At 50.0% G+C, this 21724-nt stretch overlaps 1 protein-coding gene across 22 annotated transcripts in view; it reads right to left on the bottom strand.

Annotated features, from left to right (window-relative positions):
* Window positions 1-21724, bottom strand: part of LOC113817988 (CUGBP Elav-like family member 2) — a 344309-nt gene that overhangs the window by 180234 nt on the left and 142351 nt on the right. For 2 of the 22 annotated variants that reach the window (XM_070131097.1, XM_070131105.1), the window contains exon 1: window positions 3473-3525. The exons of the other annotated variants lie outside the window; for them this stretch is intronic. In XM_070131097.1, coding sequence (XP_069987198.1) covers window positions 3473-3510 — 38 coding nt within the window. In that variant the 5' untranslated portion in view covers window positions 3511-3525. Of the gene's footprint in view, window positions 1-3472; window positions 3526-21724 lie in introns of those variants that run through there. 22 annotated transcript variants of the gene reach the window in all.

Below are 21724 nucleotides of genomic sequence, written 5' to 3'. Positions count from 1 at the left end.
GGAAAGGGAGCAAGATGAGGAGAAGGAGGAGGAGGAGGAGGAGGAGGAGGAGGAGGAGGAGGAGGAGGAGGAGGAGGAGGAGGAGGACGAAGAAGAAGAGGAGGGTGAGGAAGAAAAAGAGAAGGAGGATGAGGAAGAAGAAGAGAAGGAGGGGGAGAGGGAGAAGGAAGCTGAGAAAGAATATAGGAAGAGGGAAAAAAGAGTGCCCGTGCTTACCGCGTGGTGTTCCCGCCCCACCCATAACTGTAGTAAGGGCGCTCTCCCCCCCCCCTCCTCCCGACTTATGTTCTCCCTACCTTTCCTTCTTTTATCGTTACCCTCCATTTTTTTCTCCTCAGTGTATCGCATCTACCAGCATTATTTCTTCTTACTATCCGGCTTCTTTTTATTCTTCATTTTATTACATTTTCTTCCTCATCCTCCCCCCTTCCTTATCCTCCTCCTTCCTCCTCATTCTCATTCTTCTTCTTCTTCTTCTTTTCTTCCTCCTCCCTCCCTTCCCTCCCTCCTCCTCCCTCCTCTCTCCTCCTCCCTCTTCCTCCTCTCCTCTCTCCTCCTTCTCCCTCCTCCTCTCTCCTCCTCCCTCTTCCCTCCTTCCTCCTCCTCTCCTCCCTTCTCCCTTCTCCCTCCTCCTTCCTCTCTCCTCCTCCTTCTCCCCTTCCCCTCCTCCTTCCTCCCTCCTCCCGCCACCTCCCTCTTCCCTCCACCTCCCTCCCTCCCTCTTCCTTCCACCTCCTCCTCCCTCTTCCCTCCACCTCCCTCCTCCCTCCTCCCTTCTCCTCCCTCCCTCCCCTTCTCTCTCCTCCTTCTTCCCTCCTTCCTCCTTCCTCCTTCCTCCTCCCTCCTCCCTCCTCCCTCCTCCCGCCACCAACGTCGCCGCCGCCGCCTTTTGCCGCGAACTCTGACATTAAGACTTCAACAACTTTCTCTACTTTCTACCTCCCTTAATAAGAGCGTCTTATCATCGACTGCAGGTTTTTACGCCTTCTTCTCTCTTTTTCTCTATCTCTCTATCTATCTTTATATTTATTACTGAGTGCGTCTGTCTCTCTCTCTCTCTATCTTTCTCTTTTTCTTTCTCTGTCTCGCTCTCTCTCTTTGTCTCTCTATCAATCTCAATATCTATTATTGTCTCTATCATTGTCTCTCTCTCCCTCCCTCCTTCCCTCCCCCACCTCTTTCTTTCTCTATCTCTTCCTCTCCTTCTCCCTCCCTCTCCCTCTATCTTACTCTTCCTCTTCCTCTTCCTCTCCCTCCCTCTCACTCTCTCTTACTCTTCCTCTCCTTCTCTCTCCCTCTGTCTTACTCTTCCTCTCCCTCTCCCCCTCCCTCCCTCCCTCCCTCCCTCCCTCCCTCCCTCCCTTCCTCCCTCCCTAGCCTTCTCCCCCTCCCTTCTTTTCTTACTTGTAGAATAGAAAGTTCTCGAGTGAACACTTTACTTACATTTTCTACACGAATAGAGTCTACTGACCCGCTGTTAAGAACTAAAGAAAAAAAAAGAAAAGAAAAATGTCACCCTGCTTGGCCAACCAGGAAGAAGGTAGTGGGGGTATGGGGGTATGGGGAGGGGGAGGGGATATGGGCATGGGGGCATGGGATGGGAGATGAGATGGGGACATGGGATGGGGGCATGGGATGGGGGATAGGATGAAGGCATGAGGGTGGGTGATGGGATGGGATGGGATGGGGCGGGTGATGGAATGGGTGTGGGATGTGGGGAATGAGGTTGAGTGGGTGGGGGGAAAGGGGTGAGGGAAAGAGACAGGGTGGGAGGTACACCAAACTATCGTTTAAGGTCCAAATATTACATTATCGAGATATGAAGCAATCATAAATCAAGTTTTATCTCCTTGCGATTACTTTTTTCGGGGTTGGACGTGGGGGGGGGGGGGTATTAAATTAACTTTATAAAAACGGACGACAAGAAACGAGCAAAAACATGGAGCCTTCATTAAAATATCAATATCAATCGAACATGGAGTTTATAATAAAAAGAGACATAAGCGTAAGAGAAAATATGAACAAAAGGCACACCTTGGAAGTAAGAAGGACACAAGCGAATGCAACTTGCATAATCGTTTCGTTATTTCACATCATATGCAATCTTTATCTTCTGCAAACGTTGCACTGTAGTTGATCTTAATGTTCCTCCTAACTGCCCTCTGACGAAGATCATTAACCTATATCCATGCCAAGGTATTCTCAATTGTATTTCCAATATGACCTGAAGGAGCAATCAATAATAGAAATGGGGTATGACATGGCCCCCGCGTTTACTGCATAATTAAAGAACTAAATAAGCTGGATAAACAAGCGGTGGAATATATTTCGCTCCGACTTTATGTTCCCTCCCTTCCCTTCCCCTTCTTTTGTCTTTTCTCTTCTTTCCTTTCCTTTCCTTCTGTGTCATTTCCTTTCCTTTCCTTTAATTCCCTTCCGTTCCCTACCCACTCCTTTATCTCCCCCCTTCCCTCTTCTCTTTTCCCTTCTTTCACCATCCCTTCCTCTTTTCCCTTCCTTCTCGGTTCCTTCCCTTCCCTGTCCTCTCCATTCTCTACCCCCTCTCCTTCCTCTTCTCTCCTCCCTTCCTTCCCTATCCTATCTGCTCTTTTCCCCTTCCCTCTCCGTCCCTTTCCTTTCCTTTTGCCTTCCCCCTTCCCCCCATCACCCCTCCTATCCCCACCTCCCCTCGCCCTTCCCCCTTCCCCCATCACTCCTCCCTATCCCCTTCCCCTCGCCCTTCCCCCTGCCCCTCCCTACCTAAAAGCAAACCAAACACACACATACATATTCATCATCGTTATCATTCCAATTACTCGGGCTACTAAAGTTATTTCGTCACGCTATTCCTGATTGATCGCCCGCTAATAACAACACGCGTCATTATCGTAATAACCTTTCAAATGAGCAGAGCACGATACTCCTACAGGTGTGGCGTGGGCTGCATCAGCTGGTCGGGGGGGGACCTGACCGCCACTTGTGTCCGTCACCTGCCGCTCTGTCTTTCTCTTTCTTCCTTTCTCTGGCGCTGTTTGTCTGGTCTGGTATGTCTGCCTGTGTCTGTGTGTGTTTGTCTGTGTTTGTAATTGTGTAAATGTGTGTGTAAGAGTGTAAGTGTGTGCGTGTGTGTGTGTGTGTGTGTGTGTGTGTGTGTGTGTGTGTGTGTGTGTGTGTGTGTGTGTGTGTGTGTGTGTGTGTGTGTGTGTGTGTGTGTGTGTGTGTGTGTGACTGACTGACTGACCCTATTTCTCTCCGTTTCCTGCTACCCCTTCCCCTCTCCCTCTTCCTCTCCCCATTCTTCCTCAACCTCTTTCTAACTCTCCCCCTCTCCCTCCACCTCTCCCCTCCCCTTCTCACACCACTTCTCCCTGACGGCCTCTCCGATTCCCCGCCCACCAACCTGCCCGCCCTTTCTTTGCATATAAATATTTGTATGTACATAAATGTTTGTATACATATGGGTGTGACTTACCTCGCGTTGACTCCGCCTTCAACTCCGATGAAAACCATGGTTGTGAGAGAATACGGGAAATATGAGAGAGAGAGAGAGAGAGAGAGAGATAGAGAGAGAGAGAGAGAGAGAGAGAGAGAGAGAGAGAGAGAGAGAGAGAGAGAGAGAGAGAGAGAGAGAGAGAGAGAGAGAGAGAGAGAGAAAATAATATAAGACGGAAGAGACGTAGAGAAACAGGGTCACAAGGAACACGCGCGAGAAATTTCGCCAAGGAACCGCAACGGGGCGCCTCGTCCTTGTCAGATTTCCATCGATCAAAAATTGTTCACCACCCTTGATAGGGCTTGTCACTATGGCACTACACACTCGGGCACTACAGAGGCATCCCACGGCGATTCGCTTGGAGATTCGCAGGCCTGCCACCGAGCGCGCACGGGTGGAAGACTTGGACAACCAGGTCAGGCAAGGGAACAGAAAGGGTGGAAAGCCAGGTCAGGAGAGCAGGGCGCGGGGCAGGGCAGGGCAGGGCAGGGCAGGGCAGGGCAGGGTGGCAGCGCAGGTGTGTGAGGCAAGGGGCGTGCACAGGGCGGGAGAATCTGGCAATACTGCAGGAGATGGAGCTGACCCTGGCTTATGCCGACACAGACTGACTGACCAAAACACGCTGGACTAAATTACTTGCAGACACGACCTATAGCCGCAAACGCATTATTTGACGGCATTCAATGTTAGCGACTCTTGCGCGGGAGAGATTCTGAAACGCCTTTTAATTGGATATCAAACAGGAATGCGTATTACGACTCTCCCCTTACGCAGAATCCGTTACAGCCACGGCCGGATACCGAGGGGGAGAGATCCGTTCCGCCGTCGAACGCGAGAGAGGTTTTACAGATCGATACAAAAACACACACACACGTACACACGTACACACAAATCCAGCAACTTTTTTTTTTTTTTTTTTTTTTTTTTTTTACACCGTATCATTCTCGAGAGCGACTGGACCAACAATCAGCATAACCAGTTACAGATTTTATTCACTAACAACGCCCGCGTCAAATTTCACCTTTGGAGCTCCGGCAGCCATTATCGAAACCGTATCCGTATTTTGGGAATAATCGCCCTTCAAAACCTAACAGCATCATTATCACATTATCACTTCCCCCTTCCTGTCATCACTCGCTTTGCTTTCCTCTCTCTCTCGAGCCTCTCCTTTTCTTTCCATCTACTGCAGGTTCACTTTAGTTCGTTCGTTCTCCCGTCTCTCTTCCTGGTTTGTACGGTGACTAAGCACAGAATCCGATCGGCATGTGACTCCCGAGATTGTTGCTTACATTCTCTCTCTCTCTCTCTGCCACTCTCTTTCTCTTTTTCTCTCTCTTCTCTCTGCCACTCTCTTTCTCTCTTTCTCTCTCTCTCTATCTCCTTTCTCTCTCTCTCCTTTCTCTCTCTCTCTCCTTTCTTTCTTCATTCTCTCTCTCTCTCTCTCTCTCTCTCTCTCTCTCTCTCTCTCTCTCTCTCTCTCTCTCTCTCTCTCTCTCTCTCTCTCTCTCTCTCTCTCTCTCTCTCTCTCTCTCTCTCTCTCTCTCTCTCTCTCTCTCTCTCTCTCTCTCTCTCTCTCTCTCTCTCTCTCTCTCTCTCTAGTAATGATGCTATTCAATGTGGTCTGCTAGGTGTTTCTCTCTCTGTCTCTTTCCACTTTCCAACCAGTCACGATGTCTCTGTGTGTGGTCACTGTCTCACGGTCTTTCTGTCTTTCTGTCTCCCTGAATGAGACAGAGGACGAGGGAGGGAGGAGGGAGGGAGGGAGGGAAGGAGGGAGAGAGAGAGAGAGAGAAAGAGAGAGGGAGGGAGGGAGGAGGGAGGGAGGGAGGAGGGAGGGAGGAGGGAGGAGGGAGGGAGGGAGGGAGAGAGAGAGAGAAGAGAAGAGAGAGAGAGAGAGAGAGAGAGAGAGAGAGAGAGAGAGAGAGAGAGGAGAGAGAGGAAAGAGAGAGACAGAAAGAGAGAGATAAACAGTCAATAAATTAAATGAATCATTCAATCTATCTGCCCGTCCATCTCCCTGTCTGCTCCCTCCCTCCCTCCCTCCCTCCCTCTCTCCCTCTCCCTCTCCCTCTCCCTCTCCCTCTCTCTCTCTCTCTCTCTCTCTCTCTCTCTCTCTCTCTCTCTCTCTCTCTCTCTCTCTCTCTCTCTCTCTCTCTCTCTCTCTCTCTCTCTCTCTCTCTCTCTCTCTCTCTCTCTCTCTCTCTCTCTCTCTCTCTCTCTCTCTCTCTCTCTCTCTCTCTCTCTCCTCCCTCCCTCCCTCCCTCCCTCCCTCCCTCCCTCCCTCCCTCCCTCCCTCCTCCCTCCCTCCCTCCCTCCCTCCCTCCCTCCCTCCCTCCCTCCCTCTCTCTCTCTCTCTCTCTCTCCCTCCCCCTCCCTTCCCATTCTCATTCTGCCCTCTCCCTCCCTCCCTCTGTATAATTGGGCCTCAGATTCGGGGAAGTGCGCATCTGTTTCGCTGACATTGGAGACCTCAAGGCATCCTGTTGCTCCGTCTCTCGCTCCTCTCGCGCTCCTCTCCCGCGCGCTAATCACTCGCCTCCTCTCGTTCCCAGTTATTCCCGGCGCATAATTAGCCCGCGTATCGAGTCCCCGCGGTGCAACGTTATCCCGGCGTTCCCCCTGTGGCTCCTCTACGGCCCTAAGTACCTCCTGCGAAGGGGCCCTAACTTTATCTATATTGAGGGGGGGGGAGAGCAGGGGGGGAAAGGTGGGACACGGAGGGGAACGGAAGGGGGGCGGGGGGGCTTCAGATAGCAGTTCGACCTCCTTCCCCACTGTCGTAGTCTCCCCCTCCCCCTCTCCCGAGGATAAAACGGTAAAGCGCTTATAATAATACTCGTATACTCGCATCGTGGTCATAGGGCTGGGCTCCCGGCTCTCCCCTTATCACGGCCCAGGGTTCTGTGGCACTCCTGCAGCCTGGAAATAACAGGCACTGTCCCCCTCCCCCCTCCGACTCGCCCCCCTACCCCTTTCCTATCCTCCCCCTTTCCCCTCCCTCATGGCGCGTGTGAGGGGGAACCTCATTACTATAATGGTTGGCCACCGCCCCCTAGAGTGCCTGGCCAGGGTGTCCCCGGCCACACACAATGGTGGAAGGGTGTCCTGGTCGAAGCCTTTTATCGCCTGGCTGACGGAGGGCGGTGCCTACGGCCGGCGCACAATGCAGGAGACGGCGCCCGCAAAGCGAAACAGCTTGGCCTCTATCGCCCGCGTCACACTTCGCGGCTGGGCGCTGGGTGTGGCCCTCCAGATAACACGCACGCATATACACGCCCACGCATACTGGTGTACTGGTGTACGCACACACGAGCGCACACATACATACACACACGCAAACGCACGCACACACACAGATACACACACGTGCTCACACGTACTCAGACACACAGACACACGCACAAGCACACACACACACACACACACACACACACACACATGCACAAGCACACCCACACAAACAAACACATACACAGACATACAAAGTTTCTAAAACAAACACAAGCATAATAATGTAAACATACAAACAATCCACACACGTGCAGTGCAGATACACCCACACCCACGCACACACTCAAAACACACACTCACTCCCATCACAACACACACAACCCCATCAAACAAACACGCACACATAATATAAAAACAACCCTCACACAAACACGGTAAATGTAAAAGGTCAATCGGGCAAGTAAAAGGCAACGCGACCATTGCAAGAGAGCAACTGCAACCCGGGAAGTTTTTTACGGAGTCACATCACATCCATTCATACCAGGCAATACGTACATAATAATGTTTTTTTTTTTTTTTACATGTACGCCATTTCAAAATCTACCATTTCCTCTCTTATCTCTATCAACCTTTTATATATTACTTCATCTTACCAATTAATTTCTTATTTTTCTTTTGATATACGAATTTCATGTTTTCACGCTTTCGTAACATTAATGGAATTTTCTCTCATTATATTCGCATTTCCGATACGTGAACTGTAACAATACCTACTAATGCGCATAACCTTGCTATTATCATGAAATTAAAAGTTAATTGGTTGCCCGTTCATAATAACAAATGTCACAGCTGATTTACGGATATACACACTGTGTGTTCGTGTGTGATATATATATTTATACACACAAACACAACACACATATATATCTATATCTATGTATATATGTATGTATGTGTGTATTTATGTATGTATGTATGTATGTATGTATGTATGTATGTATATGTATATGTATATGTATATATATATATATATATATATATATATATATATATATATATATATATATATATATGAAGAGGGAGGGAGGGAGGGAGAGAGAGAGAGAGAGAGAGAGAGAGAGAGAGAGAGAGAGAGAGAGAGAGAGAGAGAGAGAGAGAGAGAGAGAGAGAGAGAGAGAGAGAGAGAGAGAGAGAGAGAGAGAGACAGACAGACAGAGAAGAGGGGGGGGGGTATGGAAGAGACTCCAGGCACAGGAACAGCCGGGAGATCGGAAGAGATAACCGGGACAGGCAGGAAGGGGAGCAGGGATCTCGTCAGGCACATCCGGAAGGGGGAAGGAGGAAGGGATGTCTATCAGCGATGTCTATCAACAGCTTCTATCCCTGAACAGGTAAGCTCGCCATCCCACCTTCCTGTAAAGGTCTGTGCCACCCCCACCCCCCCTACTTGGTCCCCCTTTCATAGGCCTAACTCCCCCCTTATCTTATATTCCCCTCTTCTATTTTCTCCCTCCTTTCCACTCAGTTCTTATGTATTTCTCTTTTTTCTCCCTTTCCTTCCCCCCATTATCTATGTCCATGACTTTTTTCCCCTATTCCTTCGATTCATTTTATTTACCCACTTCTATTTACTAATTTTTATATCATTCGCCTTTTCTACCTCTCTTCCTTCTACTTCTTTCCCCCCTACTTATTTGTCCCTTCTCCCCTCCCATTTAATAGGTCATTCTTTTTTATGTCCCGTCCCCTTATTTGTCCTTTCTTCAATTCAATCTCAATCTTCCCTCATTTATTTCCTTCCTACTCTTCCATATTTCACTTTCATCCTACTCATTCTATTTTTTTCCCACAATTCTTGATCTAATTCATCATAACTTCCTCACAGAAAAAGTACAAGAAAGCAGACAAACAAGCACAAACACGCTCAGAGCCCCCGAACCGTTGCCATGGCGACGTCACACGCGAAAACCCGATGTCCCACTTCCGGCTTAACCGAGTTTCCCGATATTTAAAGCCAAATGAGATCGCCAATTTGTCTTTGTTAACTAAGATCTTCACGATGATACACGGATAATCTGATTAAGAGGGGCACGCGGCTCGTCTGCCGGTCGTCGCTCGCCCGTCTTTGCGCCAATCACGTGACCTTTCGAAGCTTCGGTTCGGAATATCATTTTGGCTGCTCGTGGGGGGTGGGAATCCTTGGGTAAAGTCAGCTCGATTCATCCCCTCTGTGTGTGTGTGTGTGTGTGTGTGTGTGTGTGTGTGTGTGTGTGTGTGTGTGTGTGTGTGTGTGTGTGTGTGTGTGTGTGTGTGTGTGTGTGTGTGTTTTAAAGTGTGTGTGTTTTAGAGTGTGTGTGTGTGTGTGTGTGTGTGTGCGTGCGTGCGTGCGTGCGTGCGTGCGTGCGTGCGTGCGTGCGTGCGTGCGTGCGTGCGTGTGCGTGTGCGCGCATATACGTAAAAATACACATACATGTCTATATGGGCCCACAAAACAAACTTTGCCCTTTGCGATTCCGTTGACATTCCGTCCGGGACACATTCGCCCTCCCATCGATTTCTAGGAATTAACACTTATAAATAGGATGCATTTCCGACCCAAAGTTAATCACGGTCGGCCATATCAGCCTCGATTTACATGAATGCGAAACAAATTCTAAATAGCTTTCACTGTTTTATTTCATTTTTTTTTCTATTGTCATGACCAGGGTATTCGATATAAAGTTGTGAATAAAAGTAATCTTTTGAATGAAAAAAAAAATCAAAACAAATTTCTTTAACCTTATTACCATGGAGTTTACCATCCCTCCCCCCATCCTCCCCCACCCCTCCCCCGCTGTCACTGGGTACAATTTGAAAACAATCAGCCGTTAAAATACTCCAATAACGCTAATCTACATTCTATAAAAGATTCATGTCTATTCAAATATGAGAAAGACTAGATTATTTTTACAGCATTGTAAAATTTCCTTATTCGTTTACATTACAAACACACACATACACACAGAGATACAGAGAATATGACAAAAAACGTATCAAACATAGGGCATGACACAACCTCTTCAAATATAAAAATATATACTCGCGTGCCAAGTGTCATACCACATGAACACAGTCACGGAAGCCCAATGAGGGACGCCTTATCTGATCAATGGACGTCATACCTATTCAGGTATATTGGGGTCTCATATACCCCTCCGGACGCGCGCCTGACCTCCTCTTCTGCGTGACCCCGCCTGACCTAGCTCTCCGCCAGAAACGAAATAACAGGACTTGATTGAGGGCTGTGTGAGGGGACAGGGAGATGTGTTACAGGGCATTTGAATATCAGTGTGCGGTGATATTCATATATACGGTGACGTCAAAGCGGGGGGAGGGGGGGAGGGGGGCAAGCCTGAAGCGAATGAGGGAAAAAATAACCACAATAGGGGGGAAAATAGAAAGGAAAAATGGAGTGCTGTCTCTGGATCGGGATTGTATTTTCTGTATGAAATGTTTGTTTGTCGTTTCATCCGGATGGAATGAGTTACCCTTTTCTGGCCTTAATTCTATCTCCTTGTCCTCTCTCTCTCTCTCTCTCTCTCTCTCTCTCTCTCTCTCTCTCTCTCTCTCTCTCTCTCTCTCTCTCTCACACACACACACACACACACACACACACACACACACACACACACACACACACACTCACTCCCCATAAATTGTAACCCGAACTCGAGACGCAGAGCACCCCATGCCCTGACACACATCCAACATCAAACTCAGGACGAATGACCTCAGTACACCGAGGGGCGGGGCGGGGAGGGAGGGAGGGAGGGAGGGGGGGGGGAGAGGGAAGAGGGATGAGGGGAGAAGGGTAGGGGGGGGGGAAGAGGAGGTGTGGGGGGAGGTAAGGAAGGCTGAGGGGAGAGAGAAGAGACCTGAGGGAGGAACATATCTGTCAATATCGACCCACATAGAGTGTCTCTCCCCTCGAAGGTGCACGCGACTTGTGATTAATCTCTCTCTCCTCTCTCTCTCTCTCTCTCTCTCTCTCTCTCTCTCTCTCTCTCTCTCTCTCTCTCTCTCTCTCTCTCTCTCTCTCTCTCTCTCTCTCTCTCTCTCTCTCTCTCTTCCTCCCTTAAACACACTCTCTCTCTCTCTCTCTCTCTCTCTCTCTCTCTCTCTCTCTCTCTCTCTCTCTCTCTCTCTCTCTCTCTCTCTCTCTCTCTCTCTCTCTCTCTCTCTCTCTCCCTCCCTCTCTCTTCCAATCACCACTTGAATTATCGCCCCTATCTATCTCTCAATTTCCTCTATTCATCACCAATTGTGCCCAGGTCTTGGGTGAAAACGATTCGACAGACACAGAGATTATTAAACCTATTTCTTTAATGAGTTTTCGTTTCTTTGCTATGATTCATCACTCTGCATGGCTTTTAGAGGTAGTACTAGCTGTAGAAAACTATTAAAGAAATGCTAGTAATGCTTATAACGAAGAAAATGTTAAGATGATTATAAAAATATCTGAAAAGCAATTACTTTTATAATTACAAAAAAGTAGTTGATCGAAGGAGTAGTTATAGTCAAGAGAAATAGTAGTGTAGCAGCAGACGACTACTAAAAGCCTTATGAGTAATAACAATCATGATAATAATAATGCCAATAATAATAACAACAACAATAACAATGATAACATCAACCATAAAACAGTAAAAATAATATAAACAATGGTAATAACAATAACAATGATAACACTATCACTATAACAGGAAAAAAACAAAGACTTCATACAACAACATAAATAACACTATTCACAACCTCCCTCAATAAAGCAGATCCCCCTCCATCCTCCCCCCTCCCCCTCCCTCCAACACCCCGAATGGCGGCTAAAAATCCCCAATCCTCTTCTCAAATACTTGTGAAGGCGAAATCCCCCCCTTGTGGTAAATCCCTTCCGGAAAGTCACCCTTCTCACGCCCCCCACTCCGCTCGTAAAGGGGAGATGACACCCCTCTGTCCCCTCTCGTTCCCCCCCCTCTTTTTCCCTTTATTTTTTCTCTTAATTCCCGTCTGTCGTCTCGCCCTTTCTCTCGCTCCCCACTTCTTAATCCCTCTTATTTTGTCCTTTCTCTCACTTATCCTCTCTTCTCCCTCTTCTCTTCTTCCTCTTCCTTCCCTTGGTTCTCCCTTCTCTTTTCCCCTCTGCCCTTTTAATTTTCTTTCTGTAATTATCCCTCTTTCCCCTCTTCTCACTATTCCCTTCCTCCTTCTGCTCCCCTCTTCTCCCATCTCCTCTTTCTCTCATTTATTCCTCTCTTCCCCTCTTCCACTCTTTCATTCCACTTTCTATTCTTCTCGGCCATCATCTTTTCCTCCCTCTTCCCTTTTCGTCCTTTCTTCTACCTTTTCCCACTCTCTTCCTAATTGTATCCTCTCCCCTTCCCTTCCCCCCACCGTCCTTCTTCTCCCTCCCTCCTTCGTCTTCCCTCCACCTCCTCTCCCTCCCCCTACTCCCTCCACCTTCTCTCCTTCTCCCTATCCCCTCCACCTCCTATCCTTCTCCCTATCCCCTCCACCTCCTATCCTTCTCCCTACCCATCCATCTTCTCTCCTTCCCTTCTCCCTCCCTCCTCCATTTCTCTCCTTCCCTTCTCCTTCTCTATCTCCCCTCCATCTTCCCTCCACTTCCTCTCCTTCTCCCTATCCCCTCCGACTCTCATTCCCTCTCCCCATCCCCTTCCTCCAGTAATCCAGTAATCCGGTAATCCGTTGACGCGAGGTCGTAGTGAGGTCGCAATGTTGCAAGGCCCTCTAGGCTGGTGCACGGGTCGGGGCGCTGCATCGAACGTTAAGGGAGGGAGAGTGGGGAGGGAGGGAGTGAAGGGGTGGGAGGGAGTGAAGGGGAGGGAGAGTGGGGAGGGAGGGAGTGAAGGGGAGGGAGAGTGGGGAGGGGAGGAAGTGAAGGGGAGGGAGAGTGGGGAGGAAGGAAGTGAAGGAGGGAGGAAGCGAAGGGGAAGGAGAGTGGGGACGGAGGAAGTGAAGAGGAGGGAGAGCGGGGGAGGGAGGAAGTGAAGGGGAGGAAGCGAAGGGGAAGGAAAGTGGGGACGGAGGAAGTGAAGAGGAGGGAGAGTGGGGGGGAAGGAAGTGAAGGAGAGGGAGGAAGTGAAGGGGAGGGAGAGTGGGGACGGAGGAGTGAAGGGGAGGGAGAGCGGGGAGGGAGGAAGTGAAGGGAGGAAGTGAAGGGGAGGGAGAGTGGGGACGGAGGAAGCGAAGGGGAGGGAGAGTGGGGAGGAAGGAAGTGAAGGAGAGGGAGGAAGTGAAGGGGAGGGAGAGTGGGGACGGAGGGAGTGAAGGGGAGGGAGAGCGGGGAGGGAGGAAGTGAAGGGGAGGAAGTGAAGGGGAGGGAGAGTGGGGACGGAGGGAGTGAAGGGGAGGGAGAGCGGGGAGGGAGGAAGTGAAGGGGAGGAAGTGAAGGGGAGGGAGAGTGGGGGACGGAGGGAGTGAAGGGAGGGAGAGCGGGGAGGAAGGAAGTGAAGGAGAGGGAGGAAGTGAAGGGGAGGGAGAGCGGGGACGGAGGGAGTGAAGGGGAGGGAGAGCGGGGAGGGAGGAAGTGAAGGGAGGGAGAGTGGGGACGGAGGAAGCGAAGGGGAGGGAGAGTGGGGACGGAGGAAGCGAAGGGGAGGGAGAGTGGGGAGGAAGGAAGTGAAGGAGAGGGAGGAAGTGAAGGGGAGGGAGAGTGGGGACGGAGGGAGTGAAGGGGAGGGAGAGCGGGGAGGAGGGAAGTGAAGGGGAGGGAGAGTGGGGACGGAGGAAGCGAAGGGGAGGGAGAGCGGGGAGGGAGGAAGTGAAGGGGAGGAAGTGAAGGGGAGGGAGAGTGGGGACGGAGGGAGTGAAGGGGAGGGAGAGCGGGGAGGGAGGAAGTGAAGGGGAGGGAGAGTGGGGACGGGAGGAAGCGAAGGGGAGGGAGAGTGGGGACGGAGGAAGCGAAGGGGAGAGGAGAGTGGGGGAGGAAGGGAAGTGAAGGAGAGGGAGGAAGTGAAGGGGAGGGAGAGTGGGGACGGAGGGAGTGAAGGGGAGGGAGAGCAGGGAGGGAGGAAGTGAAGGGGAGGGAGAGTGGGGACGGAGGAAGCGAAGGGGAGGGAGAGCGGGGAGGGAGGAAGTGAAGGGAGGAAGTGAAGGGGAGGGAGAGTGGGGACGGAGGGAGTGAAGGGGAGGGAGAGCGGGGAGGGAGGAAGTGAAGGGGAGGAAGTGAAGGGGAGGGAGAGTGGGGACGGAGGAAGCGAAGGGGAGGGAGAGTGGGGAGGAAGGAAGTGAAGGAGAGGGAGGAAGTGAAGGGGAGGGAGAGTGGGGACGGAGGGAGTGAAGGGGAGGGAGAGCAGGGAGGGAGGAAGTGAAGGGGAGGGAGAGTGGGGACGGAGGAAGCGAAGGGGAGGGAGAGCGGGGAGGGAGGAAGTGAAGGGGAGGAAGTGAAGGGGAGGGAGAGTGGGGACGGAGGAAGCGAAGGGGAGGGAGAGTGGGGAGGAAGGAAGTGAAGGAGAGGGAGGAAGTGAAGGGGGAGGGAGAGTGGGGACGGAGGGAGTGAAGGGGAGGGAGAGCGGGGAGGGAGGAAGTGAAGGGGAGGAAGTGAAGGGAGGGAGAGTGGGGACGGAGGAAGCGAAGGGGAGGGAGAGTGGGGAGGAAGGAAGTGAAGGAGAGGGAGGAAGTGAAGGGGAGGGAGAGTGGGGACGGAGGGAGTGAAGGGAGGGAGAGCGGGGAGGGAGGAAGTGAAGGGGAGGGAGAGTGGGGACGGAGGAAGCGAAGGGGAGGGAGAGTGGGGACGGGAGGAAGTGAAGAGGAGGGAGTTAAGAGGGAAAATGAGGGGGGAGTTAAGGAGTGAAGGTAGGGGAGGAGTGGGGGTTAGGAATTGTGGGAGTTGAGAGGGAAACAAGTGGAGTGGAGGGGAGGTAGTCTGAGGAGTAACTATGTCAATGGGGGAAGTTAAAGGAGTGACGGTATAGAGAGGAGGGAGGACGCGGAGGGAAGGGAGTATGGAGGACAATACGGAGTGGGGGTAGGGAGGGGGAGTAATGGACTCGATGGACGGAATAAGGGGGAAAGAGTATGGAGACAAGGTAAAGGGTAGGAAGGGGGAGTTAAACGGCAGGGGGTAGGGGGGGGGAAGTTGAGGGGTTGGGGGCACGGAGTAAGGAATGGGAGTGACGGATTAGGGTAGGGTTGAGGGTGGGGGGTGGGGTGAGATAGGGCGTAGGGTGAAGGGGATAGATTTTAAGGGTGGAAGTAGGGGGTGGGGGGTGGGGGGTAGAGGGATAGGGAAGGGAACGTTCCTGGTTGTCTTAAAAGGATTCGGAATCAGATTCGTTTCCCGAAGCGTTCGTCATAGCGAGGTCGTAGGAAAGAAAGCGAGGAAACGAAAAGCCGGAGAAGAGGCGGGAACGAGAGGGAAAATTAAAAGAAAAGGGAAGAGGAGGTAGAGGAGGAAAAGATAAAAAGAGGGAAAGGAAAACAGAGTAAAAAGGAAGGGGAGGAACAGGAGACTTTCCTTGAAGCTCTTCCCGCAATCACTTAACAAACATCAAAGGCACTAAGATCCCCTTTTCCTTAGGAAGGAGGGGGAGGAAAGGGCGGGAAGTGGGGGGGGGGGGCGCTAATTAATATCCTTAAACCCTTAATCACAGGATTTTATTGATTAAATCCCTCCTCGCCGTGTAGTGTATTGATAAGTTTTATCTCTTCGATTTCATATTAGTGCCATTACCAGAAAATTTGTAGAGCGTATATAAAAAAAATCATGCTAATTACACCAATAATAATAATGAATGCAGAAATAACCCCAATAAAGCGACGTGAAACTGGGCCTCATTAAGAAACACCATCGGCCCCGCGCACATCATCACCGGAGTGGATCTGGTTTGCTAATTATTTTGTAATTACTACAGGTGTCAAAAGTCACTCTGGGAAAAAAAATATTGATGAAAATAAATCTAAAAAAAAAAGTAGAAAATTAATCTCATATCTAAATAGAAAACGAAATCTCGTTAACCTTCATGAGAATCCGAATTAATTCTAAATTCATTGCGAAATAACTGCGTTGATGATAGCGCTACAATTAAGTCGAATTTACTACTGCTCTGGCATTATAGAAGAAAATGTTAACCAACCAAAAAATCTCACGTTCCCCATTATTTCTTTCGACAGAACGCCGGGTTTTGCAATAGTTTTCCACCACCTACTTGGACACACTTTAAAATACTAATAATTACTCTAATAATTTTTTTTATAACTTTATTCTATATTCAAGAAATCCTATTATATTCCTGTATCAGTTCCTGTAGTACTTCCCACGGAGCTTACGCCCTAATTCTCGTATCTATCAATTCTACTTTACATACTTATCTATTTTTTCGCCTTTTCTACTTTCATTTTTCTCCTCTTCCTCTGAACTTCTACACCTTCTATCTTTAACCTCATATCTACTTTCGTCTTCTTTCTTTCTCCTCATTCTTCTACCTTTGCCCCCTCCTTCTTATCTTACCTCACACTTAATTGTAGTTTATCTATCATCCTCCTTTTCTTAAAATCCTTCCACCTTCGCCTTCCCTCCCTGTTCCTCCCCTCGCCATCCTTCTCATTCCATCCTCACAACCTCATCCTTTCCTTCATACCCTTCACCCAATTCCCCTCCTCTCCCCCTCCCTCTAACCCTACCCCCCCCCCCTCCCCTATCCCCCCTCTCTCTCTGTTCCAACCCCCTTCTTGCTCAACGAACGAAGTCAATAAATGCATCAATAACAATTATTTCCTCAGAGCGGGCGATAAATCTTTTGTCAAGGGCGAGCGATAACTTGGTGCTTTCAACGTGCCTGCTGGCTTCCTTGCTTGCCCTTCTATAATTTCTGATTTATCATTATTGTTTTGCTTTCCCTGGCTTTATTCTTATCATGAGGGCCATTTTCACTCGATGGCACTGTCGAACCAAGTTAGAAGTGGGGCAATCAAATGATGGATTAATGAGAAAGATAGGGTGTGGTTGTGTACGAAAGACAGACAGACAGACAGACACATACACACACACACACACACACACACACACACACACACACACACACACACACACACACACACACACACACACACACACACAGAAAAAGAGAGAGAGAGAGAGAGAGAGAGAGAGAGAGAGAGAGAGAGAGAGAGAGAGAGAGAGAGAGAGAGAGAGAGAGAGAGAGAGAGAGAGAGAGAGAGAGAGAACATGTCAAAGGAGAGGTAAGGCGAAAGACGAGGGGAGAGGGAGGTGGGATAGTAGGGAGAGCCAGAGGAAGAGAGTAGAATGAAAGGGGAAGGGGCGAGGCAAAGAAGAGGAAGAGGAGAAGAGGCAGGGAAGGAGGCGAGAGACGAGGAGACAGGGGGATAGGATAATGGGGAGAGGAAAAGTGAGAATGGGGGAAGGAGAAAGGGCGAGGCAAAGAAGAGGAAGAGGGAAAGTGAGAAGGGGAAGGGAGAAGAGGGCGAAGCAAAGAAGGAGAAGAGTGAAAGAGCGAAGGAGAAAGAGGCGAGGGAAACGGAGAGAGGAAAAGGAGGATAGGTGAAGAGGGAGCGTGAGGGGAGAGGGGGGCGGAGAAGGGGGGTGAGGGGGACTCGGGCTGGCGAGGCCATTTCCAAGGTAACAAGATGACATCAGGGCCTGTCAAGGGGGGAGGGGGTGAGGGGGACGAGACACATAATGGTCCCTCTCCTGTGTTCCGGTCAGCTTTCCTCGTTACCCATTTCTCCCCTCTCTGTCTTCATCTCTCTCTCTCTCTCTCTCTCTCTCTCTCTCTCTCTCTCTCTCTCTCTCTCTCTCTCTCTCATTTGTTTCTCTCTTTCTGCTATTCTTTTTCTGACCCTCCCTCTCTCTCTCTCTCTCTCTCTCTCTCTCTCTCTCTCTCTCTCTCTCTCTCTCTCTCTCTCTCTCTCTCTCTCTCTCTCTCTCTCTCTCTCTCTCTCTCTCTTCGCCAAATTGTACAATTAGTTACCTATATAATTGTCTGCTAGTCCACCTATACATCTCACTCACTCAACCTATCGATCTATTTACTACTCTATCAATCTACCTATCTCTCTGTCAATCTATCGATCTATCTTTTCCCCATCAATCCATCTGACTTTCACGCAATCCATCTATTCGTCTATCTGCTTCCATCTCTCCCCAGTCCTTTCCAATCATCTTGAGAGAGGGCGCGGTCCGTACACCCCTCCCCACCCCCACCCCCACCCCCACCTCACCCCACCCACCCCAATCTGGCTGCGGTCCTTTATTACCTCCCGCCTCCCCCCTCCTCCTCCTCCCTCCCTCCATCCCCTCTCCTCCTCCCTCCATCCCCTCCTCCTCCCTCCCCCATCCACTCCTCCTCCCTCCCCCACCCCTTCCCCCTCCAACCTCCCCCACCCCCTCTCTCTCCTTCCCTCTTCCTCTTACCTCTCCCCCAACTCCCTCTCTCCCCTTCCCCTCTCCTCTTCCTCAACCCGTGAATTTATTGCGTCTCCTCATCTCCCCTCTTTTACCGCCCCTTTGACCGTGTCTCCCCTTTTATCGCATAGGCCTACCCATTATCGGATCTATTAGGCACGTAATTATCTCCTACTTCTCCTCCTTCCTCGGTTTATCCTTCTCGCGTTTCTCCCCTTCTTTACCAGTAGTTTCCCTCTTCCCTCTTCCACCTTTATCGGGAAATTCCTTTACAACTTTTCCTCGCTTTTCTGTGTAATTCTTTGGTTCTCGCATCTTGGTCCACGGGAGACTCTGATAAACTTGGAAGAAATGGAAAAAAATAAGAGATATATGAAGAAAAAACATAGCTGACAGACATATAAATGGAAGCATTAATGGGACAGATAGACAGATATATAGGTAGATAGTTAGAGACAGACAGAGAAACAACGGAATAGGTAAAAGCAGAGATATAAACAAATGCATAAGTAGGGATGACAAAATATCACAAATTGGAGGTGAAAAACAAGGTATCGAAGAGAGAGAGAGAGGGGGGGTGAGGAGGGAGGGGAGGGAGAAGGAGGGAGGGAGGGGGAGAAGGAGGGAGGGAGGGAGAAGGAGGGAGGGGGAGGGAGAGGGAGGGGGAGGGAGAAGGAGGGAGGGGGAGGGAGAGGGAGGGAGGGAGGGAGGGAGGAAGGGAGAGAGAGAGAGGCAGAGAGAGAGATAAAGATAGAGAGAGAGAGATAAAGATAGAGCGAGAAAGAGAGAGAGAGATAAAGATAGAGAAAGAGATAAAGATAGAGAGAGATAAAGATAGAGATAGACAGATAGAGAGAGAGAACGAAAACCCGAAGGCGCAACCGAGCGAGCGCCGGCCGCCAACCCGGGTAGGGGGCGGCGCAACCCCACTCCGGGCGATCCCCGAGCGAAAATGGCGCCGCTAATGTATCGCGAACTCGGGGGCGCGCTCGTGACATCAGCAGCAGGAGATTACGGAGACAAAAGTTTAGGGAGGATAAACATCATAATCCAGCCGCTGCGTCGCCCCTTCCTTCCTCCCTCCCTCCCTCCCCAACCTCCTTCCCTCCTTGTCTCCCTTTAAACGCACCTTCACTCCCTTCTTTCGTTCAGTCCCTTCGAATCTTCTTCCCTTTATCCCTTCCTAATTCTCTCCTTTCCCACCTCTAAGATACCTCCTTCCTTTCTTCTATCTTATCCTCCTCCTTCCTCTAACTTCCCCCCTCCTTCCTTCCCTCCAACTTCCCCCTAATTCCCTCCCTCTAGCTTCACCCCTCTAACCTACCCCTCTCCTTCCCTTCCTCTAACCTACCCTCCTCCTTCCCTCCCTCTAACCGCCCCTCCCCTCCCCCACGATACGAAAACGTGCAGTCACGATGTTCCCACTTTTATACCCCTGGTCGCCCTACCAACGAATGGATCCCCTCCCTGTGTTCTACATACTTCGGTCAAATCAATCGATTGGGCTGTCTATTCCCAAGCAAACCTATGATTTATTGCATGGAATCTATCATACAGTGCCACAGGGACGTTCCACCTCCGTCTGATGTTCCGTGAATGAGAATCGGTAAAATGTGAATCTATCTTCGTGTCTCTTCTTGCTCTCTGCTTTCTTCCTGGCGCTGTCTTCGTGCCTGGCGGCTCCTCCTTCACGGGAACTTAATTACACAAGTGGCCGAAAAATGACGCTGCATACGTACGACACTTCAGGAACGAAATATCCTCTTGTACTTGCTCTTCATGTCAGCACGGTTTGGCCCCCTTCGCACACGCACATGTACACGCACCCACGCACACACAAAAAAAAAGCCAATACGACCATCAGCTAAGCAAACAGAGCGGCGAGAATCCTATCGGGGGACTCAAGAATTCACTCTGATGGCTCGTTTATCATCCTCGCCCGATAGACAATTATACAGCCCTTGCTACAACACACGCGCCCACACACACACACACTCCGCGGCAATAATAGAAGGTACTGACACACTATCTCCCTCCCTCTTCCTTTTCCTTCTCTCTCCCATCCTTACTCTTACTTTCGGACCTTTCCCCTCTCTCTACCCCCAGTCCTTTCCTAATATACTTCTCCCCATCTCCTCTCCTCCTCCCTTCATTTCTCTTGCTCTTTTCTTTTGCTTGCACCGCGTCCCATTTTCCTATACCTCCCCTCTCTCTCCCATAGCTCTCCACCTCTCCAACTTGCTCCCCTCTCACCCCCTCTTCCCTATTCCTCTCTATCCCCCGTTCCTCTTTCCCTCCCACTCTCTTCATACCCCCTTATCTCAACCTCCCTCTCCTCTTTTTACTCCCCTCCTCCTCTTCCTCTTCTTCTTCTTCTTTTCCTTCCTCCTCTCCTCCCCACCTCCTTCTCCTCCTTCTCCTCCTCCTCCTCGTCCTCCTCCACCTCCTCCTCCCCACTCCACCTCCACCTCCACCTCCCCCTCCACCTCCACCTCCTCCTCTCCCTCTCCTTCCTCCTCCGCCTCACAGGGGATCTTAAACGGCATTTACACGGCAATCGGAGCGAATGTAGATCAGAGAACCGCTCCTCGGCCTTTCCCTTAACAGCCTACAGCACTCTATTAGGGTACCGAAGGCGTTGTGATTACTGTAGTTGCAGATGTAGATTTAGTTATAGTCTCGTTACGCGATGTAGTTGCTGAGTTGTTTTTCCCAAAACAAATATGACGGAAGTTACTAAATGAATCAGCTGTTTTTTTTCACTGGTTTTATAAGTGTACTTCTGTTCTTTCGTAGGTTCTTATCCACAGCACATCTGCTGTTACAATCTGATAGCAACGATACAATAGGCAACAGTAAAAAAAAAAAAAATCTATTGCAGCCGCCTATCAATATCACACCTGTTGCTGCTCGAAGTCTCCCTACACCGCACGGATAACAAACCTAATTATAAAACGTATCATGATTGAATCAAAACCACCGGATCACATTGTATCACACGCGCGCAGACACCTATCTCCCCCTCCCCCTCCTCCCCCTCCCTCCCCTACCCGCCCTCTAACCTCATCAAAGTTTTCGCCTCCTATGCAAATCACCCTCTGAAAAAAAAAGTCGTCATCACCGTCGTACTAACGGCACAAAGCACTAATTCGCCGATGCTGACTTACGCTCCCGTTCTCCCGATGGAATTTTGGCGCCGTCGTGTTTTTTTTTTTTTTTTTTTTTTTTTTTTTTTAAGGGGGGGGGGGGCTCGTTCATGCAACGCTGACGGAACACTGCATTACCCTTTGCGAACGCAGATTTAAGCGCTCAGCATTACTGTTTATTGGTATCTGACTCCATAAAACATTCACTTGCCGGTTTCTAACACCGTGAAACACTCCTCTGTTGCGCCATAAAACACCCATTTACTGTGATCTGACAACGTGAAGCATTTAATGGTATCTAACGCAATTAAATACTCCCTTATTGCCATTTGATGCCATATAACCGCTATTTGCTAGAATACGACACGATTAATGACTCATTTCCTAGTATCTGACACAAAGTGATCATTAAAGTGACACCATGAAGCAGTACCA

The sequence above is a fragment of the Penaeus vannamei genome, chromosome 16 (genome assembly GCF_042767895.1).
Source record: "Penaeus vannamei isolate JL-2024 chromosome 16, ASM4276789v1, whole genome shotgun sequence".
Lineage (NCBI taxonomy): Eukaryota > Metazoa > Arthropoda > Malacostraca > Decapoda > Penaeidae > Penaeus > Penaeus vannamei.
Note: the sequence above shows the minus strand (reverse complement) of the source record. Positions and strands in the feature narration are given on the sequence as shown.